This window comes from Centropristis striata, chromosome 5 (genome assembly GCF_030273125.1).
Source record: "Centropristis striata isolate RG_2023a ecotype Rhode Island chromosome 5, C.striata_1.0, whole genome shotgun sequence".
NCBI classification, from domain to species: Eukaryota; Metazoa; Chordata; class Actinopteri; order Perciformes; family Serranidae; genus Centropristis; species Centropristis striata.
The window spans coordinates 18319851-18344015 of record NC_081521.1 but is presented as its reverse complement, the minus strand read 5'-3'; the positions used below and the strand labels follow the sequence as shown (position 1 = coordinate 18344015).

The 24165-nt window shown below is 37.8% G+C and overlaps 1 protein-coding gene across 4 annotated transcripts in view; it reads right to left on the bottom strand.

The window, feature by feature from the left end:
* Window positions 1-24165, bottom strand: part of cpne5a (copine Va) — a 126013-nt gene that overhangs the window by 1720 nt on the left and 100128 nt on the right. For all 4 annotated transcript variants that reach the window (XM_059332464.1, XM_059332463.1, XM_059332465.1 and 1 more), the window contains 6 exons: window positions 18698-18744; window positions 16897-17078; window positions 13616-13743; window positions 6382-6484; window positions 807-864; window positions 594-667 (listed from right to left, as the gene is read on the bottom strand). In XM_059332464.1, coding sequence (XP_059188447.1) covers window positions 594-667; window positions 807-864; window positions 6382-6484; window positions 13616-13743; window positions 16897-17078; window positions 18698-18744 — 592 coding nt within the window. The remainder of the gene's footprint in view (window positions 1-593; window positions 668-806; window positions 865-6381; window positions 6485-13615; window positions 13744-16896; window positions 17079-18697; window positions 18745-24165) is intronic.

Below are 24165 nucleotides of genomic sequence, written 5' to 3'. Positions count from 1 at the left end.
AGATTAAAGTGGCAAATATGCAAGAAAAATGTATCAGATTTATGAGATTAAAAGTGGCTAATATGCGAGAAAAAAGGAGCAGATTTATGTGATTTAAATTGCAAATCTAGGTGAAAAAAAGTAGCAGATTTCTGAGACTAAAGTGGCAAATCTGCAAGAAAAAAGTAGCAGATTAATGAGATTAAAGTGGCAAATATGCGAGAAAAAAGTATCAGATTTATGAGATTAAAAGTGGCTAATATGCGAGAAGAGATCCGACAGTTCTTGAATGGCCCATAGGTTTCAAAAGATTCCCTTAGAAAAAATGACCAAAATGAAGCTTAAAATTGTGATATTTCTGACAGAATTTTTTTATTTTTCATGTCTCATTTAAAACATGTCCAAAAATTAAGTGTTTGCATGAACCAGATCCTGTTAAAAACATTAAAATCTGCTCCTCAGAGACACTGAAGACATGATTGACTGTCTCAAAAGATTCACTACTAATTTCTGGAGGAAAAGCAAACCCCAAAAACTTTTCTGGACCAAAAGAGCTTATTCTCCAACAAGAATAAGACCCTAGTTGATTCTCCAGAACATCAACTATAAATCACCTGTACAATGTCTCTCTCTGCCAACTTCCCCCGCGACGAAATCCTGATGTCATCTCCGTCCAGCTCCACCATGGCTGCAGAGAAAAGGTTTTAAAAACTTAGAAAAAGCTTAAAGAGTAAACAGTTCAACTAGAATAAACCATTGCTGATGCAAACAGACCACAAACCGATTTACACATTTGTTCTCTGAAGAACTTTAGTCACTGTTCTCACCATCGAACTCGGCCTGGCCAACTCCAACAATGATGATAGACATGGGGAGTTTAGCTGCCTGTCGTGAACAAGAAGGACAAACATATCATTACATTACACTCCCAGTTATTTGTATTTTTCTCTCATATTGCAGTATAATCTGCAGACACAATTCTCCAGAGAACAGAAACAATGATGGATAAAATCAGATAAAACATAACTGATACAGAGAATTTTCCTGAGTTCACCGAGAGGAAAATCCATTATTCAACTCGCCAAGGTTGTTACAGCAGCCAGCATATAATGAAATATTTTATCTGACTGCTGTACCGTAAACACATGGGTTACACAATGTCCATGACTTAATGTTCACAAAAAAAAAGACAAAGCAAAGGTAAGATGTACAATCATTAAAACATTTTATTCATAAATCATCATCCCAGACACTTACATCCCTCACATTATCTATTCATGGCATATAGAAATGTTTCAAACATCAGAACAAAAGGGCCACATGACCTGCCTACTTAACTATAAGAAAAGAAGAAGATTTATGAGATTAAAGTGGCAAATCTAGGAGACAAAAGTAGCAGATTTATGAGATTAAAAATGGCAAATCTACAAAAAAAGTGGCAGATTTATGAGACTAAAGTGGCAAATCTACAAGAAAAAAAGTAGCATATTTACGAGACTAAAGTTGCAAATCTGCAAGAAAAAAATAGCAGATTTATGAGATTAAAAGTGGCAAATCTGCGAGAAAAAAAAGTAGCAGATTTATGAGATTAAAGTGGCAAATCTGCAAGAAAAAAAGTAGCAGATTTATGAGATTGAAAGTGGCAAATCTGCAAGAAAAAAGTAGCAGATTTATGAAACTAAAGTGGCAAATCTATGAGAAAAAAAGGATCAGATTTATGAGACTAAAGTGGCAAATATGCAAGAAAAAAGGATCAGATTTATGAGAATAAAAGTGGCAAATCTGTGAGAGAAAAGTAGCAGATTTATGAGATTAAAGTTGCAAATCTATGAGAAAAAATCACAGATTTATGAGACTAAAGTGGCAAATCTACAAATGTGGCAAATCTACAAATGTGGCAAACCTATAAATCTACAATGGGTAAAACATTATATTCATGAATCATCATCCCACACACTTACATCCCTCACATTATCTATTCATGACATATAGAAATGTTTCAAACAAGAAGAACAAAAAGGCCACATGACCTGCCTACTTAACAATCACAACTTAAACTTAAATAATAAATGTTTAATGCAGCTTCTCTTCTACACTCTATATGGTGCACACACATGTATCTGAACCATGGCACTGATGTGGAGAAAGTGAAAGCTTGGGCATGAGTGAGTGATATGCTTGTGGTAGAAACGCATTTACAGGGGTAAAAGTAGGTCAGCTTTCCTGGAAAAACCTCCCGAGGGGAGAGGCCTGTCACAGATAGGAGTAAATCGACTGAGGAGGACCATCCTCTCCATGTTCTCTGTCATCATTCTCTCTCTCATTTTATCTCCCCCTGCACCAGGCTCATTCCTCACAACCTCTTGCACTCCCACCACAAACATACATTCTGTTTGGCCATTTCCAGCCGTCAGTACATCACACAGGCGTACACCTATAAATGTCAGCTCAGAGTCTGGATCCTGAGCTGAATTATTCAGCCTACACCATTTGTTACTTTGCATGTCCTGTAGAGTCACTCAGGGGATCTGACTCCATCAGTCTGTCTGAGCACAGACGGCTCTCAAAGAGTTGCGATAAATATCAGACACCTGTTCTCAGAATAAACTCACTGGTGGGATTACAATGTTTCAAAGGTCGCCAAAATTACACCATTTATTATACAAAGAAACTGTAAAAACAGGCATTATTATCGGAATTTGAACTTCCTGATAGTCCTCAAACGGATCTTAGGTTACAAATGTTTCTGAAAGAAAAAGTGACCAAAACAAAGCATAAAATTATGATATTTCTTTCAGAGCATCAAACAATTTACAGGTCACTTTACTTTTTAACAATCTGAAACGTTTTGTCTTTAAAAAAGTCAAAATTTTAACTTCTTCCTTGAAAGTTTCCATTAAAAAAAGTGACTCAAACGAACCTAAAATGTTGATATTTGTGTCTTTATTCTCCATGTGTCATTTAAAATAAAGTGTTTGCACTAACCAGATCCTGTTAAAAACATTAAATTCTGCTCCTCAGGGACACTGTGAAGACATGATTGATTCTGCTGAGACGCACAGTCACGTGACAAATATTCACTGAAAATCTGTTTCCACAGAGCAGAGAGGAGAGGACAGGAGAGGCTGTTTCCACAGAGCAGAGAGGAGAGGACAGGAGAGGCTGTTTACACAGAGCTGAGAGGAGAGGACAGGAGAGGCTGTTTACACAGAGGACAGGAGAGGTTGGAAACATGACAATACTTCAATATGTACAATCTTTTTTACAACATTTGAAACACTCGTAGACACTATATAAGTGAAATACAAGCACACAGTGAGTAAAATGTGAATAGAGCAAAAAAAAACAGCTTGTTGGGGTTCAGAGGGTTCACCAAGAAGAGGATCGACTCTTATAATCTCTTTTATTTTCCAGTTTTCTCCATCAACTTTCTCTTAAAGTCACAGTGAGACAGAAGTTAGAGAAGCATTTTTAGTTTTTGTAAATGTTTTTTTGTATTTGTAAACTCTTGAGATGAAGGAAGCGGCTCTTTAAGTGTCTCTAAAGTTAATATATTCATGGGTTTTATGAAGCTACGGGTCGAGCCAGTCTGCCTTCCAGACAACAAACTGACACCAGGAGACATAATCCAATACCTGGGCACAAATGAATTTATGTTTATTTTAGCCTACCAGTTCAGAGGGAGAGAGAGACACCCTCTTTGATAATTTAAAATCCTGAAATGAAATTTGGAGCTTAAAGTGAAAACATCAAAGGGAAGATGGCCCCAGAGGCCGTCCTGTTAGATGTGTGGACACATTAATCACTGCAGGCCGAGCCGTGTCAGCGCAGTTTGTAACATTACCATCAAATATCTGCTGCGTGCAATCTTTTTTTGTGTTAGTGTGAAATATTCGAGTGCTGTAGAAGTTTCAGCATGCTGTAGGCCCCCCGTGTGGTACATTTGTTAGTGTTCTCTCTTTCTTTTTCTTGATCTCTCTTGCTCACTATCTCACTCTGTCTCTCTCGTCCTCTCTGTCTCTGTCTCTCGCTTGCTCTCTTGTTCTGCCCCTCTCTCTCTCTCACTCCTGCTCTCTCTCTCTCTCAATCTCTCTCTCTCCCTCTCTTCATGTCTCTTTCTTACTCTCTCTCTCTCTCTCTATTGCTCTCACGCTCTCTGTGTCTCTCTCTTACTCTCTTGCTTTCTCTCACTCTGTCTCTCTCTGTCTCTCTCGTCCTCTCGCTCTCTGTCTCTCACTTACTCTCTTGTTCTGCCCCTCTCGCTCTCTCACTCCTGCTCTCTCTCTCTCTCTCTCTCTCTCTCGCTCTCTCAATCTCTCTCTCTCTCCCTCTCTCTGTGTCTCTCTCTTACTCTCTTGCTCTCTCTCAGTCTCTCTCGCCCTCTCGTTCCACTCTCTCTCTTTCCCTTTTCTGTAAGTCGCTTTGGATAAAATCGTCTAACAAATGACTTTATGTAAATTTGTTAAAATGTACAAATTATTTGGTTTTAATAAAGATAGAAACACAATAAGACACAATAATAAAGTCCAGAAATAATAAACACTTAGACAGGTCAATCATTAGGGTCTAACAGTGAGAACAAAACAATACATTTTCCAGAAAGAATACATTGTGTTCTCGGTCCATTGATCCAGTGTTTTTGCTTTGGGGATTTTTCAGGTTTACAGTTCTTAAATAAACTTCTTTTTATTATTGTGCTGCACTGCTACCAAGCAGGATTTAATATTTCTCCTGATGAGCCATGTTAAGTGAGCTGACATCACCATAGTATCCAAACTTTAAGATCAAAGTCAATATAAGACGTTGAGACCTTGAGAAATTCTTGCAACAACATATTTCAAAAAAGCTTCTTCACAGCAGAAAAGGAGAGACTTTCTACATCTGACTCAAGATTCACTCAATTAATTAATGCCAAATGTAGGATTTCTTTGTAGAAAGAAACTTTCTGACAGATTATAGGTTATGAAAGATTCAGTTAGAAAAAATAGGCAAAAATAATCTTAAAATGTTGATATTTGTGTCAGAATCTCCTTATTCTACATGTGTCATGTGACAGAATTTTTTTATTTTTCATGTCTCATTTAAAACGTGTCCAAAAATTAAGTGTTTGCACGAACCAGATCCTGTTAAAACATTAAATTCTGCTCCTCAGAGACACTGTGAAGACATGATTGGTTCTGCTGAGACCAACGGTCACGTGACAAATATTCACTGAAAATCTATTTACACAGAGCAGAGAGGAGAGGACAGGAGAGGCTGGGAATATGACAATACTTCAATATATGGAGACACAAATTCTTTGTTCTGATATTCATGACACTTGCGGTCACTTGGAAAAGTGTTTAAGTTTTGTTTGATAGCTCTTTCTCGATTCTGTGGGTGGTGGTGCATGGCCGTTCTTAGTTGGTGGAGCGATTTGTCTGGCTAATTCCGATAACGAACGAGACTCCGGCAATTCCATTTCATTCCAATTTTTTAAAATATTTTATCAGAGAATTTCACCTTTATCCCCCTGATTTTTGTCATTCTAACTGTGTTATTCTGCACAAAGACATGTTTGTGTTGTTCCCACTTCTAGCCATGATTGTGCTGATTCCATAGAGCTGCAGCACTTATAGATTTATAGAGATTTTATATATTGCAGTGAAATACAAGGAGTAAGCAGGAAGTAAAATGTCATTGCACTGAAGTTCTGTTATTATTATTTATCTCACTGAGGCAAAGGTGAAGAAAGTGTAGCCAGGTCTGAGCTGAGAGGTGAGGATCGGCAACAGGACGTGGCAGGTTCGGGCGGAGCTGTGCAGAGCAGCAGACAAGATCTTAAAAGGAAGGTGTGGCTGTTCGAATGGTTTGATTAACAGTCGCAAATTCCCTTTAAACCCAGTCTGCTGGGGGTCAGAGCAGCGTGGTGCTGTGCCTCAGATGGTGCCCCTCTAACAAAGTGAACCAGTTGACCTGAGAGTGAGTCTTAGCTGAGCCCCACAGCCTTCTGAGGGTCTTCATAAAAAGGGAAAAATATTGGACAAACACAGCACCCGGGCACACAGGGTGAGACAAGTGGAGCAGAAAAAACATCCCATAAATCCCCAAATCTAGTGCCACTGGCTTATAAAACCTCTCAGAGTAACAGGAAGCCTGCGAGAAGTGCAACAGCAAGCTAAAAGCACCTGCGTACCAATACAGGAAGAGAGAGAGAGAAACAGAGAGAGTGAGGAGTGAGAGCAAGAGAGAGCGAGAGAGTGAGAGAGACAGGAAGATGGAGAGAAAGAGGAAGAGATAGAGAGAGAGAGGGAGAGTGAGAGGGAGAGAGCAAGCGCAAGAGCAAGAGGGAGAGCGAGTGAGAGAGGGAGAGCAAGAGAGAGAGAAAGAGAGAGAGAGAGAGAGAGAAAGAGCAGCACTTACATTGACGATGGCCTCCTTGGTCTGAGCCATGTCCGATATGACGCCATCAGTGATGATGAGCAGAACAAAGTACTGAGTGCCGTCCTGCACCGCTGCTGCGTACCTGAAACACAGAAACCAGGATGAGACAGAATGAAAGTTAAGTGTATTTTCACGTTCACAAAAATACATCTTTTATGGTACAAAAATCCCCTGTAAAAACAGGCATTATTAGATCGAAATATGAACTTTCAGACGATCCTTCAACGGATTATTGGTTCCAAAAGTTTCAGAGAAATAGGTTTCTGTGACAAATATTCACTGAAAATTTGTTTACACAGAGCCGAGAGGAGAGGACAGGAAAGGCTGTCTACACAGAGCAGAGAGGAGAGGACAGGAGAGGCTGGAAAAATGCAAAATTAAATTATTGATCAGAGTAGTTCAACTTGCATTTTTTTTCTTCTGATTTCTGTCATTCTGTGTTGTTCTGCACAAAGACATGTTTGAGTTGTTCCCACTTCTAGCCATGATTGTGCTGATTCCATAGAGCTGCAGGACTTATAGATTTATAGAGATTTTAATATATTGCAGTGAAATACAAGGACACAGTGAGTACAATGTAAAATGAACATAATTTTAAGTATAATCTGATGATAATTGGGATGATATTGTAATTGGCGAATTGTGTTTGCCAGCAAAATCATGACATGAGATCTTCACATAATCTCTTGTCAGCACACAGCGGTTTAACACTCAGCACATGTTAAAGTGAGACAACATGTTCATGGATTTACATAAAACTGGGATCAGCTGAAACAACGACAGAGGAAGTCTGAGGGTGTCAGGCTGTGTCAGAGATTAAAACAACAAAACCTTACAAAACCCCAACATGTTTTCCACAAACAGAGCCTCCCCCACCCACCATGTGACACAGAAGCTTAATATTAACATGTAAAGAAGTGAGATATGTTGTACGGCTCGTGTCTTAGAGGTTCATCCAGACAACATTACCAGAGACAGCAGAGCCAGCGTGGCCTAGTTTCAATCGGCCATCGCTGGCTGCACCATGAATAATTTATCAAACTGTTTATGCAAGTGCTGCAGTCTTATTCCTGCAGATCGTTATTGATCGGCTGCTACTTGATTGACTACACTTGATGAGTGGGAGGAGGAGGGGACGTGGCCGATCATTGAGGGAGCAGAGGGCAGGTCAGAGGGCAGCCGGGACTCTCGCTTTTCAAATTGGTAAATTTGACTTTGAGGCGTTGGCGTTTAATCAAAGAATCAGTGAGAGAGGAGCAAGAACAGAGACCTTTGTCTTCCTCACACACACTAATAACTGCAGCAGCAAACTCAGAGAGGCTGCAGTTTAAATACAAAGATTCCTCCACAGATGAGAACAATTAACAATTTAGCACAATACTGTACATTTCCTATGGGGCACTTATTCTGCATCAACACCGTTAGCAGAAAGTAAATACATTTACTCGAGTACTGTATTTAACCCTCCTGTTATGTATGTTTTTTAAGGAACAGCAATAATCCGTAGCATTGTTTAATCATCCAAAAGTATCAGAAACTAAAAAAATCCAATAAACATTGTTTATATTTCATTAATCACTCCATTAATAACCATTTCAATCAATATTTAGTGCGATGGTGTTATTTACCTATCACAGGTCAATGAGAAAAATGCATGATAAAACCTTTTTTTTATACATACATTGGAAAGACCTACATATAAAAATACAATGGTTTTACATGATATTGATTATTCTAATTTAATTTCATATTTATTTATTTTTTCTTTTTAGGAACATTTTGAATTTTTTTCTTTTTAGGAAAAAATGTTTGAAACTTTTTTTTTTTAGATTTTTAAACTTTTAAATGGGTCAATTTGACCCGCAACATAACTGGAGGGTTAGGAACAATTTTGAGGTTCTTGTACTTTACTACAGTATTTCCATTTTATGTAACTTCTACTTCATTACATTTTGAGGCAAATATTGAACTTTTTTCCTCCAGTACATTTAGCTGACAGCTTTAGTTACTTTTCAATTCGAGATTTAACATGAAAAACATGCAAAATTCAAAATGATTAGACATTTACAAAAAAAATAAAAATTAAACCTCATTACAGTATATTGAATAGTTAAATTATCCCTACCAGGACAACAGAAAAATGCTTCTTACAAAAATGCATGAAAAATAATAATACAATAATATATTTAAAATATATTAAACAATGAGTGGGTCCATTCAGCAGAACAAGTACTTTTATTTTTAATACATTAAGAAGATTTTGAGACTTTTCTGCTTTTACTTCACTAAGTTTTGAATGCAGTACCTTTAAAAGGATCTGAATATTTCTTCCACCACTGCTGTGAAGCAGCGTGGGTTCATGGAAGTTGTTGTCTTCAGTGTTTACATAACAGTCTAGATTTGTCAAGCACAGTAGATTTTTTAAACTCTAAAAACCTCTCCTTTGAGGACAAAAAATACACTTAAATCTGCCAACAACTATATTAAAGTGTCTTATAAACCACTTGTTTCACTACTTAAATAAAGACGAATAAGAACACGACATGACAAGAATGATGAAAACAGAAAGATATTAGGAAAAAGTCCCCTGCAGGTTTTTCTTTGGTGCATGATCTCAATGAATACGGAATTAGATGGATTTTATGTCCAATAAAAATGTTACATTATAGCTTTAAATAGTCTCAGTTGAAAGCAATTAATAATGATGCTTTCTTTTGCCTGAAGGGTGCAATAAAACTCCAAATGATTCACAAAGACGTTGCAGTGTCTTAACTCCAAATGATGAAAAGATGAAAAGGATTGTTCACATGAGCAGAAACAGAAACAGACCGTAAACATTAGATGTTGAGCAGAAGATCAAAACTCTTTCTGTTAAAAGTGGTTTGTAGGTTTTACATGCAACAGAAAGCTGAATGTGTTCATGGAAGCAGACAATGTTCTCAAATGGATAATGGTCAGTGTTGGAAAAAGTATTCAGATACTTTACAGCAGTAAAAGTAGTAATACTACACTGTGAAATGACTCCACTACAAGTAAAAGTCCTTCGTTCAAAACTTACTGAAGTAAAAGTACAAAAGTCTTAGCATCGAAAAGTGCTTAAAGTATCAAAAGTAAAAATACTCAATATGCAAAATGGACCCACTCAGATTGTTTTATATATTCCAAATATATTATTGGATTATTACTATTATTGATGCATTTATGTAAGCAGCATTTTACTGTTGTAAAGGGCTCATTTTAACTATTTAATATACTGTTATGAGGTTTAATTTAAATATTGTTTATGTTAAATCTCCACCTAAAAAACTAACTAAAGCTGTCAACTAAACGTAAAGTTTAATATTTGCCTCTAAAATGTAGTGAAGTAGAAGTATAAAGTTACATAAAACCTACATAGTACCTCAAAATTGTATCTGAGTAAATGTACCTAGTTACATTCCGACACTGGTTTTATATTATTGTTTTGATTGAGAGCTGCAGAAATGTATTTAACCCTCAGAACCCCAACAAGCTGTTTCAGGACTTTTTACTCACTGTGGCCTTCACTACAATATATTAACCCTTGTGTTGTCTTAACTTTTTGTAAACACCACTTGTCCTAAGAGTAAAAATGACCCGCCTTCACTAAACCCCTTAAGAAACTACCTGTCATTCATCACAAGCTTTGTGAGTATCTAGGTTTTTCCTCTTGCAATGCAGACAAACTGGATTTAATCAGTTGAATCCACTCGTATTTATTACACCACACCTGTCATAATTGGTTTACTGTTTTACTAAACGAGTTTCCTCTAATCCAACGCGTCAATCTTTAGATCTTCATCCTCCAAGATTTCTGACATGCAAAGGTCAATTTATTATTACATTTATGGAATACCTTTTCCCATCTGGCAAAGAACTCCATCTCTATGAAATGTTTCAAAAGATGTCTAAAAAGCCCATTTTACTGCTGTTTTAAAATTCTAATTCACACACAAAAACACTTATATCATGTTCATATTTTTGTTAATAAATAAATAAATAAATAAATAAATAAATAGTTGCCTGGTCAAAAATGACCCCCAAGACAAGATCTGTACCCTGTTGTTGTACAGCTTTCATGTAAATATGAACAAAGGTAATGTTTGACTTGTTTTCTTGTGCTACACTGCAAAAAAGCCGACTTGTATTTTTTGGCCTAAAACAGTGATTTAAGTTAGTAAAACTTGGAAATATAAATTATTGACATTAAGGCCAATAATGTAAGTTAGCACAACAAAGGAAGCCAGTTGTCTGCTCAAAAACAAGTTGGTGAGTTGTTGTTACTTATATCTTTAAGTTGGGGTTCACAACAAGGGACAATAGTTCTGATAACTCTTATTTCTTTGTTGTGAAATGCTGGAAAGCGGTGAAATTCAGTCATTAGCGAAAGCTAGCGGCTAACTGATGCTAGCGGCTAACTGATGCTAGCGGCGCTGCTTGTTACAGCTACAAGAGTAGCCATTAGCGTATCAATGCTAACTCAAAATTGTGGTCTCAACATTAGCTGAGATTTCATAGCCGCGTTACAATCGTGTTGAGTTGACAAAGAGTTGAGCAAACTCAAAAACAAAACTTAAAATATTTAGTTTAATTGTCCAACTTGGAATTTTATCGAAGTTTGTTGCCTTGAAATTTTGAGTTCACCCAACTTTTCTTTTTTTGCAGTGTAGGGTTATTCTAGGAAAAGTCATCAAATTTCAAATTGAAAAAAGATCATTAAGGGGGTTTCCTATGCTGTGAAACAGTGGCAGGTCGTTTGGGACCCCTACAACAACATAAAGGTTAAAGAAACATGTTTCAGTCCTGGTTTCAGAGGCTTGGTGATTGCTAACAAACCAGAAATACAGGTAAACGCTGAAAAGTTCAGGTCTGCACACTGCAAAAAAAGAAAAGTTGGGTGAACTCAAAATTTCAAGGCAACAAACTTCGATAAAATTTTAAGTTGGAAAATTAAACTAAATATTTTAAGTTTTGTTTTTGAGTTTGCTCAAAATTCAGATTTTTGTCAACTCAACTGTAAGTTGTACTAACTTATAATTTTACATTATAAAAACTTTTAATCCTTACTTCTGCTAACTTCTGCAATGTGCTGAATTGGCATGATTGTAACGCCGCTATGAAATGTCAGCTACTGTTGCGACCGCAATTTTGAGTTAGCATTGATACGCTAATGGCTACTCTTGTAGCTGTAACAAGGAGCGTCCCTAGCATCAGTTAGCCGCTAGCTTTAATGACCGTATTTCACCGCTTTCCCACATTTCACAACAAAGAAATAAGAGTTAGCAGAACTATTGTCCCTTGTTTTGAACCCCAACTTAAAGATATAAGTAACAACAACTCACAAACTTGTTTTTGAGCAGACAACTGGCTTCCTTCGTTGTGCTAACTTACATTATTGCCCTAAATGTCAATCATTTATATTTCCAAGTTTTACCAACTTAAATCACTGTTTTAGGCCAAAAAATGCAAGTTGGCTTTTTTGCAGTGCAGTGCACAAACCTGAGTCATTAATATTCAAGTCTGAGCCAAGTCCTGAGTCATCTTTGGGTCGCAGCTTGAGTCCGAGCGTCCAGTGTTAGAACACATGTTGGGGTGAGAGCGTGCACACCTGCGCCTCATAATCATTTCAGCGATGTTTCAACAAACCATGCGGCGCAGAACACCAGACATGAAAAGCTGAAATACCTGCTCACACAAACTACACGCATGATCACCAGCAAATGTTTATTCTCCCGTCATTAGTTCTGCTCATACAGAAACCATCATACTCTGCTCTAACACCTCTGAGGATTATCTACAGGTCGACATTCAAAGACACGACGGCGGTCAAATGTTCAGGCACTTTAATATCTTCTAAGTTTTGTTACATTGAAAGAGAGACATCATCTTTTGTAGGTTTATTTCAAAAAGACTAAAGTGTGCTGCAGACTTTTTATTTTTACATGACCAGGTCATTTAAATCTGTCTGCTTCAGTGTCAACAGTCTGAGGTAAAGAGTGTAAACATACTTGAAAAAGATTAAAACGGACTTTGCTTTCATCCAAGAAACTGACCTCATCACGCAGAGGGCACAACTAATTAGATGGTTAGGAGAAGTGTTTTCTTCCTGTCGTCCGTCAGCTCAAAGGCGAGAGGAGTTTTAATCACTAAAAATACTTCTATTACTCTTCAGGAAGTAGTTGGTGATCCTTTAGCAGGGGTGTGAATCAGCGTATCGGCCCCACGATTCAATTTTATCCCGATAAGTCACGATACAATATTATTGGGATTTTAAGCATTTTGCGATATGGTGAGTATTGCGATACACTATATTGCGATTTAACTGTTTAACTGCATTTTGTGTCCACAAAATTAAATTCAATCAAGTATTGTTTTGTCCAGTAAGAGAAAATTCTCAGTCTATTCATCTCACTTTAGTCTTTCTATTTCTCCACAGAGAGCCAAACCCACAGACTGACCAACAAAGTATTCAGTCAAACTGAACTGATATCAAACATGTATGGACGACAAGAACTGCAGCATTTTATTAAACTTTCCCGTCACCATATGATACCAGTATCTCCAGAGGATATTCCTATAGTGAGCCCGCTACGGCCTCCAGACAAACCGCATGATCTGTCAAACCCACTAAAGCAACTGAACGCATCAAAGTCTGGACAGTTTAAAGGTTAAACAAACGGTTTGCCAATAAAACTTTAGAAAGAAGAAGAAGAGGAGGAAGAAGTAAACAAACATGGACACCAATTGGCTCACTGCTGTTGTCTGCGCAGTGATCTGATTGGAAAAAAACGAAGAAGAAAAAACAGGTTTGGGTTGATATATTCCAGCTGCTTCCCGTTGTCTTCTGACTCTGTTTCATGTGTCCCACCCTCTCTTTCATTGGCTGTTGGCACCATGTGTTTGCAGTTGTGTCGGTAATCAGTTCACACTACTGACTGCATCCAGATTCAGCCCAAAACATCCAAACATGTTTGACTGACTGCCACTGAGTTCTGGTTGGGCCTGTTCCTCTCATGCACTGACTGATTTTAATCCCCAACTTGTGCAGACTGCTGCAGACTTTGCCCAGGTGGGAATTGAGGGCAAAACCTGGCAATACAGTATGTCCTCAGCTTTAGGCAACTCAAATCACCCTGGAGTGTATGAAGGATTTAATTTGAAAATAAAGGACAGGGGCAGATATTTGTTGCGGTACCTTGCCACGTGATTAACCACGGGAGCGAAGTTGGTGGGTCCGTACAGCTGAACCGTCTTAAGGCTTTGGTGATACGCTTCAAGGATCCCCTCCATGCCGTTACAGTACGGGTTCTCAGTGTTGCCGTTCTGAGAGGAAACATAACAAAACATGAATGAGTCAGGAAAGAATACAATAGATATAAACAACAAAATCACATTATCAAAAGTCAAGTCAGGTTTTTCTGACACTGTTTATTAAATGTCTTCCATATAATTCTTTTTTACACTTTATTTTAACTTCCCTACCTTCTCCTGTCATATTGCATGTATTTGGAGACGAGGGACATTTTCTAAAAATCTATTGGAATCTATAGAAACATTAGTAATCCCATGAGTCTAAAGACTACATACAGTATGATAAGAAAGACTAGAACATGTCTTCAAATTTGTGCTCAGGCAAACCCAGAGAACACTTCCATCTCAAGAAATTTAGCATTTCAGTTGCAGGCATACAGTAACAGTCAGCAAAAACAAGATTTTAAGGTGTTGGTAAACATTCAAACAGCATGTACAACCTTTATAAGATTTAAACAAATCTGGAAATCCAGCCAACACAGAACCAAAACCAAACTCTGGATCTACCATAGCTGTGTACAATCAATGCTACCATACAGCGCAGAATGCTGGAAAACAGCAGAAAAGGACACTCATAATACACACATCATGCCTACATAACATTTTATATATATTCTATCCCAAAGACCATTTTGAATGATAATCTCCTCAAAAATCAGCCATCGGGAAATATTACAAATCATTTCTCGTGGAAAAACCCAATCTGGTCTCACCAGTCTGTGTACAAATAGCACAACTTTAGACTTTTGCATCCAATAGAGACACCAAAATCCAATTTTGCGTGCATATGATAAGCACAGGAGCATTTCTAAAAACAGCGACCCTACTGGCTGCAGGACATTGTGATGTTCAACTGTTGTAAAAAGAAAAAAGCTGCAGTTTGGTTGAGTTTCTGCTCCAAAATCATTTTTTTAAGGTTAGGGCTGAACAGTTCCTGGTTAGGCTCTAAAAGACAGTTTAAACAGAAAAAAAATGATGTAAATGCTGGAAGTGAAGTAGTTCAGTAAAACCTGATGAAGGAACTTAAGAGTTGTTTGAACACAAACTCCAAGAGTAAACATGAGGACAGACTGACGTATCATATGCACACAAAATTCCATTTTGGCGTATGCATTGCATGTAATTTGGAGATCTAAAGTCATGTTATTTGTTGCAGATTGAAGAAAATGGTCTGAAAAACAAACCCAAAATACTTATTTTTAGCCGGTTAGAGTTGAAGGCAAAAAGAGTTTATTCTCAAACAAGAATACACCTGAGTAAATTCTCCAGAACATCAACTATAAATTTAACATTTTGCATCTGTTTATTAACTCTAATCTCCTTATTTTATAAAATGATCCCTTTCTCCCTTGTCATAAGGGGGTCATATTGTTTCAATTTGGTGCACATTAAGGGCTGGGAAACCCCCAAAATTCCCTGTTTTAGTAGTTTATTATGTTACAAATCATATCATGACATTTATTTTGGTAAACTCCACCTACATGAGTTCAGGAGGGCTGGTCTTACTGAAACTTGAGAATCCCCTGAAATTAAAATGAAAACGAAGCCATCATGATGTAAATAAGACAACTTTTTGGGCTCCTGTACTTGATGAAAATGTGCACCAGTGATGAAGCAGCTGGGAGGTGTGTTTAGTGGCACCTGTCCACCATTAAAGAAGGAGCAGTGTGGCATTACTGAATGACATTTTGGATACATTTTTGGCTCCCAGAGACGCTCCCGTCAAAGCTTGCTTCCAAGGTAATCGTCAGCTATGAGCCTCAATTCTATCCAGGCACAGCAATAACAAAAAGTTCACCCAGGACTCTAACTTTACTTTAAAACCCACTGACAAGACTGGAGCATGAAAGAATGAGGCTTCAATTATATGGTGAGATGAATCTTAATTTGCAAATTTTAATGGAAACATGATGCAGACGTTACCCAGTAGACAGTCTCCTCATTAGGCTGTGCTATGCAGCAGCCAGAGCACATTAGCTGGCAGAGAGAAGCCAAATTGATTTAAGAATCCTTCAGCCTTTCAGAACCTAATTTGCACTATAAAAGGTAAATGAAATTCACTCTGAATTATGCATGTCGGAGGTGTAGCAGCATTAATCTCAGAATGCACACATCCATACTGCACATAAAGACACAGCCGTCCATACATGTTGAAGAGAGCACACTCAGAGATAAGCTCCACTCATTTTCACTCTGTTACAACCCGAGTGTCTGAAATAACACGTAGTTTACTCACCAGAGGGAACTCATGGGAGTAATCCCACATTCCCGAAGATTACATACAGTATGATAAGGAAGACTAGAAATTTTCTTCAAATTTGTGCAATATTTTAAGGTGCTGGCTAAGTAGGGGTATTCAAAAAGCATGCATACCTTTATAAAACTTAACCTTCCTCTTATGTTAGCTGTCTGTTACTCTAATCTCCTATTTTAACGGGTCGGTTTTCACCCTTAAATGATCCATAAAATACCCTCAAAACAATTATTTATCATCCAATTTGTTTCTTACCTCTTAGTGACCTTGGTAGGCTTCCTTATACATTAAAGGAAGTTAGTTTTAATATTTTTGTGTCAGCATAGCCCTCATTTTCAATTAAAAGAGAATTATATAAAATAATAGGTTGTTATGTTACCTGAATTGCTGAGGGGTATTAGAAGACATCTCAAATTCATGTTTTATTTTCATATTAATTATAGTAACATCTTTGGTGTTACGGATAAATTTTAACCCGTATATATTTCACTAAATATTGTGTTTATAATCTTATACTTATATTGAAACAACACAAACGTTATCATTTTCACCAAGGAATTTTATAATTTAGTGAAATTGATTTTTGTTTTATTTTGTTGAAATAGAGGTTCCTGACAATGTCAAAAAGCCTTGATGCAATAAGAAAAAGTTGTGTGCTACTTTTATGCATTTCAAATGGGTCACTTAAAATGGGTCCTTGGCGACCCTAACACAAGAAGAAGGCTAAACAAATCTGGAAATCCAACCAATACAGAAGCAAAACCAAACTGCAGATCTACCATAGCTGGGTACAATTTATGGTGGAGAATGCTGGAAAACAGCAGAAAAGGACAGCTGGCACACTAAAAGATAAGCTCTGATTTTCACTCTGTTACACCTTGAGTGTCTGAACTAACCCATAGTTTACTCACCAGAGGGAACTCGTGGGAGACCCTCCCATCAGGGGGCAGCTTAGCACCGAACCCCAGTGCAGGGAACATCTTATCACTGTCGTAGTCCTGGATGATCTCCCCCACGGCCTTCAGGGCCATGGCATAGGCGTTCATCTGGTACGGGTTCATGTAGTGCAGTGAAGTGGACTGGGACGGGTTTCCTTCAAGACAAGAGGAGTCAGAGTCAGTGGTGCAGAGCGTCAGACCGAGGCCAAGCTGACAGCTGCAGCCAGAGCAACACGAGAGTCGAGGCTAAATTGGATGTTCTGAGTGTGAGACGTGTGGTTCGATGTGACGTGTTTTCCAGGATTCCCTTTTCAGAAAGAGTGGAAATACAAGAGAAGACAACACCTTCAACAGTCAAATGTTTGAATGTATATGAAAATTGGTCACCGTAAGCAGATGATTAATATATTTTTATGCAGATTTTCATGCAATTGACATTTGTATATTCATCAGATGACTAACTTGCATTTGTGGTTCGGTACATACATGCTGCTTTATGATGATAAAATGCAGTTTAAGGCAAAAACCACAGTTTTTCTTATGCATTATTTTAACCTATTGCATGTGAATATTTGTGCATTCTGGGGTCCCTTAACAGTCCCTTTACCTCTGATCTCCAGATATCCAAATAAATTGGGTTCTACGTGTCCCCATGAGTCTCCTCTTTACAGACATGTCCCCTTTATGCTGATAACATGTAGTTTGGGGCAGAAACCTGTAGTTTTCTGATGCAATGGTGATATTTTTGCCCAAATTCCCCCATTGCATATGAATCTTTGTGCATCCTGGGGTCCCTAAACAGTCATAACATAAATCGGGTCTGGAAAGCTGAGACTCTTGTGGATTCAATGAGCCCAATGTTTTTCATGTGTGATGATGTTAGTGAGTGAAACTTGAGCTCAGTGTTTAAAATGAGCTGCTGTGACCTCTAGGATAATCACAGCCTCATGAAACTTTACAACCACAAACTAGAGACCTAGAGCATTCAGAGGATGGATGGCTTTACACACTATGTTCACAATAAGGGGCTTTCTCAGCAGGCAACACCACACCATGCCATACAATTGCAGCACTTGTGAATACAGAACATTCTTTATACCAAATCACAGCATGGGGTTTTCTGTGTTGTTCCAAATGTCTTTGTGTATTGATGTAATATTCTGGGGTTTTTTAAAATCATTTTTATCCATTCTCAAATTCAAATAAATGGCCCAATTCAGCACCAAATGTGTGTAACAAAAGGTATCAACCCAAAAATTGGACATAGTTGAGCTGGAAATGGACTTCAAAAAGCCAAACATTGATGTTCTGAACCCTTATACACCTTAATAGGTTAACTTGTTGCTTCATTGATTAATTAAGTCATGAGCTCTGAGCTGCATCTCAGATTAATCTTCAGGTTCCAGCTTTCAGATGATGTTCATCACTTCTATGTGACATTTATTGTTGACCTGCTATCTCCCCCTAAAAATCCACTGCACACAACCAACAATTTTCTATAAAGGGGGCAGAATGATGCAGGATTTTAACTATACTACCTGTTGTTTCCTTTGTACTTTGCACTAGATGCAGCTTTTATATCCTTTCCTACATTGTTTATAACCTCTGTTGCTGCGTTCTCTCTCTGTCCTCTTTTAAAATATATTACATGTACTTGACTTTGTTTACCGTGTGAGCACTTCAATAAGGAAAAGTTTTGAAAGAAAAAATATATAACATTACAAACAGGGAGAAAACTGCAGCCTCCTCACATATCAGAACAGGAAACACTCACCGTTAGATGCAGTGAAATCAATGGCCACTGTGAAGTGAATCTGAGTCCTGAAACAGATGAATGGAGGAAAGATGCTGTTAGAGAAGTCAGAGCTGCAGTTTAATGAGGCTCTCTGGCTTCACTCTCTGCTTTACCTCTCAACTCAGAGGAGGTGAGAGGAAGAAACCCACAACAGTGTGGATAACACAACTTCATTGTGTATCGCAGCACTGGATCCAAACACGTTTTTATTATTCATTTTCATGAAACAAGAGAGCGTGAATCTGCTTATGGCCAAACAGCAGCCAAAGCCCCGTTTTGATCTTTAAATAATGCGTCTTTAAAGATTTAACAGCACAGCAGCAAAGTCAAAACCATAAACATGTCCACAGAAACCAGAGAAAAACTAATAAAGGCAGAGTAATTTCACAAATGGTCACATAATGAGCTGCTGCAGCTGGCTTAATGACTCCACTGAACATCACACTGAGGAAAAATATGATCATTAACATCATACAAGAGCTGTTTAAAGAGAAGAATCACATTTCCTCTCTAGCTGTTTTGGCCATTTACCTTGTTTTTTTAAGCATACATTAACATTAAGAGAATCCTTATCGGCTGTTATAGTCCCATCATCATCTTAATTATCATCCTAATCACCGTTATTAATGTCGTTCCACATGGCTGCTATAAACCTTATCTCACTAAATTACGTGACATGACCACAACTTCTTAATGCGTGAAAGTTTCATGCCACCAGCACAGAATTCATTGAAGAAATCGTGGTTACTTCATGCTTCATTATACACAAATGTACGGTGTATGGTTGTAAAAAATAGCTGCAGTTTCTGTAAATTTAGGCTATGAAACCTCTGACCTAGGTTTAGGGCAAAAAACGTTGTGGTTAGGCATTCTAAAAGAAAAGTAAATAAATATACGTAAATGCCTGAAGTGAAGTAGTTACGAGGATGAAGTGAGACATGTAAATTACGCAAAAAACCCCACAAGTTCCGTAAAAACATTAGTTATGTAAAAAACACAAGTCACGTAAAAAACATAAGTTACGTCACAGAGTTTAGATAAATTGAAAATAAATAAACAACGGAAGTTACACAAAATAAATTAATTCACAAACTGTGAGCCACAGAAGTAATGGAAGATGCGTAAACAACAGAAGTTGCGTACATTTTTTAAATTCACATACCATGAGCCACGGAAGATACGTAAAAAACATGATTCACAAATCGTGAGCCACTGAAGTTACTGAAGTTGTGTAAACAAAATAAGTTGCACAAACAAAATAAGTTGCACAAACAACAGAAGTTGCACAAACAACGGAAGTTGCGCAAACAACGGAAGTTGCATAAACAACAGAAATTGCGTAAACAAAGGAAATTGCATAGAGAATGGAAGTAAAAAAATGTAATTCACAAACCATGAGCTATGGAAGTTATGTAAAAACATAAGTTATGTAAAAAACAAGATTCACAAACCATGAGCCACAGAAGTTACGTAAAAAATGGGAGTGACGTAAAAATAATGTAATCCACAAACCATGAGCCATGGAAGTTACGTAATAAGTAATTTATTGTTGTTCTCATGACTGTCGTTCTCCTGGTGGAATTCCTCTGTTTGTTCAAATCGTCCGCCCCTCTTCCCCTCTCGTCCCTCCCTTACCGAGTGTGACATCCACTATTTAAACTTTGCCTCACCGTCACTCATCATACTACGTCACTGATCGTCGTTGATAAACAGGGAATCTGTGTGCTCAGCATGAAAGAGCATCCCCATCGAATGTCCATTGACATTGTTTCAGAATTCAGTGTTAAGTCGTCACGGTCATTTCACGTAAATTTGTGAGATCAGGTTGTATAATATATAAGGTCTTGATCAATACAAAATTTGAGGTCTTCAATACTGTGCATTAATCGGAAAAAAGCAACCTCTCAAAAACACTGTATGTTTAATTCATGAGCCCGTAATGATGGCCAAAGCCTTGAAAGGAAGCTAAACACGCTCTAACTCGTCTCTGCTGGCTTCGCCCGTTTCCCCGGTGAGACGACTGAAGAGAGCTCAGATCAAAGTGTGTGCTCTTTTATCGTGATTAACGCTGATTGCCTCTTCCCGACTTCACCTCCATTCAGAAATTCCCACAAGCGCAGTGTCGGCGATAATGGCGACTTCCTCCCGGGGAGCCTCTGACCCCGGCTCATTAATCAGCATTGAGCTGGACCGCTCGGGCTCACAAAGGGGAATTGTTACAATGGCGTGCTGCCTAAATTTGAAAGTCTCTGCTGATTTCTCTGGTTAGTTTTGAATGTTTGGCTGGAAAAGCAAGGTGGGGAGTTAGTGATGAGGCAGAGTGCAGGAAAGGAGAAACAGCCACAAGGGAACTGTCAGTCAAACTGCCAATTACAGTCGGCCATCAGAGCATTACCTGGAAGTTCATCCTCACACAGGAGCTGCTGCACAGCATGGCCCATTACCTTTTTATCTGAACGGTTATTAGGATAATTACACGACTCTGAAAGGTGTCCCAATTATAGCATTATTATCCCCAACCCATTTATAAAGCACAAGCCTTAAAATATAGAATATATGTCAAAATAAACACATGCAAGAGCAAGAAAACAAAACTCTGCAGGATATATTTATTCTGTTCTATGTTCTTATCCAATGTGCTGTGTCTTTATCCTTTATTTTCTAAAATTGCTTGTTCCCTCGTTACAAGGGGGTCATGTTACATAAATTTGGTAAACTCCTCCTACATGACCTCATGTGGGCTGGAACCCTCAGGTGGTTCAGGTGGTTTTTAAGCAGCTTTCCAGTTTTTTATGCTATTTAACACACTTTATATGATAAAGTTATAATCCTATTTGTATATCAGTGTTTCACAAAATAACGAAAGTTTACTGTGTTAATACAACAGTGGCTCATACTGCAGGAAGAATTAGATCTTGCATTACACATAAGTCATGTTTCTGTTAATGAATTTCTCTGAACATTTTGCACGACAAAAGCTTGATAAAACTTTTGAAAATGCACATAAAAGCTTTTACTCTCGCTTGAGGTGTTTTTTGTCTTTTTCAGAAAAATAGTTAATGCGTTAGACAGGAGATTGAATTGTTTTCTTGTATAAATTCTGACATAGCATAGCATAGTAGTAGTATGTAATGTACGGCTACTGTAGTATGTATTATGTAGTAGTAGTATGTAGTAGTATGTAATGTACGGCTACTGTAGTATGTATTATGTAGTAGTAGTATGTAGTAGTATGTAATGTATGGCTACTGTAGTATGTGTTATGTAGCAGTAGTATGTAGTAGTTTGTAATGTATGGCTACTGTGACATGTAGTATGTAGAAGTAGTATGTAGTAGTATTGGCTACAGTAGCATGTAGTATGTAGTAGTAGTATGTAATGTGTGGCTACTGTTGTATGTAGTAGTAGTAGCATGTAGTAGTATGTAATGTATGACTACTGTATTATTATGTAGTAGTATGTAATGTATAGCTACTGTAGAATGATGTAGTAGTATGTAATGTATGGCTACTGTAGTATTATGTAGTAGTATGTAATGTATGGCTACTGTATTATTATTATGTAGTATGTAGTAGTATGTAATGTTTTGCTACTGTAGAATGATGTAGTAGTATGTAGTAGTATGTAATGTATATTTACTGTAGAATGTAGTAGTAGTATGTAGTAGTATGTAATGTATAGCTACTATAGATTCATGTAGTAGTATGTAGTAATATGCAATGTATGGCTACTGTATTATTATGTAGTAGTATGTAGTAGTATGTAATGTATGGCTACTGTATTATGTAGTAGTATGTAGTAGTATGTAATGTATGACTACTGTATAGTAGTATGTAATGTATAGTTACTGTAGAATGTAGTGGCTATCGTGTTATAGGTTAATTTTACCACTACTGGATGCTTGAATTTCCCTCGGGATAAAGTATCCATCTAAGACAAGCTGACGTGAAAAAAAAGTGCAAATTGTCCAATTAAATTGCCCAACCTTTTTTGTTTGTTATTTCTCTCTTCTTCTTCTACTGTTTCCTGACGGATTAGCCTACAGCGATACATTCATGAATTTGCTTCAAAGTTTGATTAGACCATAATGGAAACACAGCTACAGACTGCTTCCACCAGTTGGTTTGGTTTTTACATTTTATTTCACATGTGACACACAGTGGGGATTAGTTTAAGAGACCACAGAGTGACTTAAAAATCCACATGGATTCAGGTTGACTGATGCTGCAGTGTGTCTGTAGGTTCTGAGCTACTATTTTTATCCCCACAATCCTCAAATCTATAGTCCTTGAGAGCGGGCAGTTCTTCAGTCATAACTCAATTTTCAGACTCTTCTCTGAGTGATGGATTGCCCTACGGACAAATTAATGCACCAGCGTCTGTCCCTCCGTTTGATCAGGAGTCCATAAATCCGACACCAGACTTTAAATGGCCTCTCGCAGCCTGATTCAGAACAAATCCTTCAGAACAGGAAGTCCAATAATTCCCTCCGGGCTACACTCTGTCCTTTCAGATGCTCACTAAGTCGCTCAGCAGCTCCTCTTCTCTCAGCTGCAGTGACAGCTCCTCAATGAGCGCGTGTGTACCACCTTGAATTACTGCGATAGTTTAAAATAGGTACAAACGTATCCGTGTCATATTGACTTCCAGTTAGACAAACACCATATGGCAGGAGTCTCCCTGCAGTGTTGGCAGTCTGTGACGGCTGCTGTATTGTATGTAATGTAAAACAGTGTCACAGCTACAGTTCACCTACAGTCTCATCAGTATGTGCTGTAAATTGGCCAACCCGTATACATCAATGAGCAGCTCGGCACACGGCTACAATAATGAGATGCAGGCAGATATACACAGGGGGTTGTCTTCAAAATGGGTTGACACAAAGAAGGAAACATACTGCTTTTATCTCCATTATAAAATTATATATTTTTTGAGCCATAATATAAAAGATAGTAGAGCTATATAATCCATCATACTATTTATGCACCAATCTCATTTCAAGTCAGTGAACTGATTTTTACTATCAAAGAACTGTGCTTTACTGCCTTATCTTCAATTTAAATCGGGGGGAAAAAGCAGATGAAATGGCTGAAAAGATGATATTTTTTGCTCTTTTTACATTTAACTCAGAGTGTCCTTGTGTTTCACTGCAATATATAAATCTCTATAAATCTATAAGTCCTGCAGCTCTATGGAATCAGCACAATCATGGCTAGAAAAACTCATGTCAAAAACTGGGAAAAACTAATGTCGAAAACATGTCTTTGTGCAGAATTACAGTTAGATTGACCTGAAACAAAACATATTGTTAATATTGAAGTATTGTCATGTTTTCAGCCTCTCCTGTCCTCTCCTCTCTGCTCTGTGTAAACAGTTGCTCCTGTCCTCTCCTCTCTGCTTTGTGTGGACAGTCGCTCCTGTCCTCTCCTCTCTGCTTTGTGTAAACA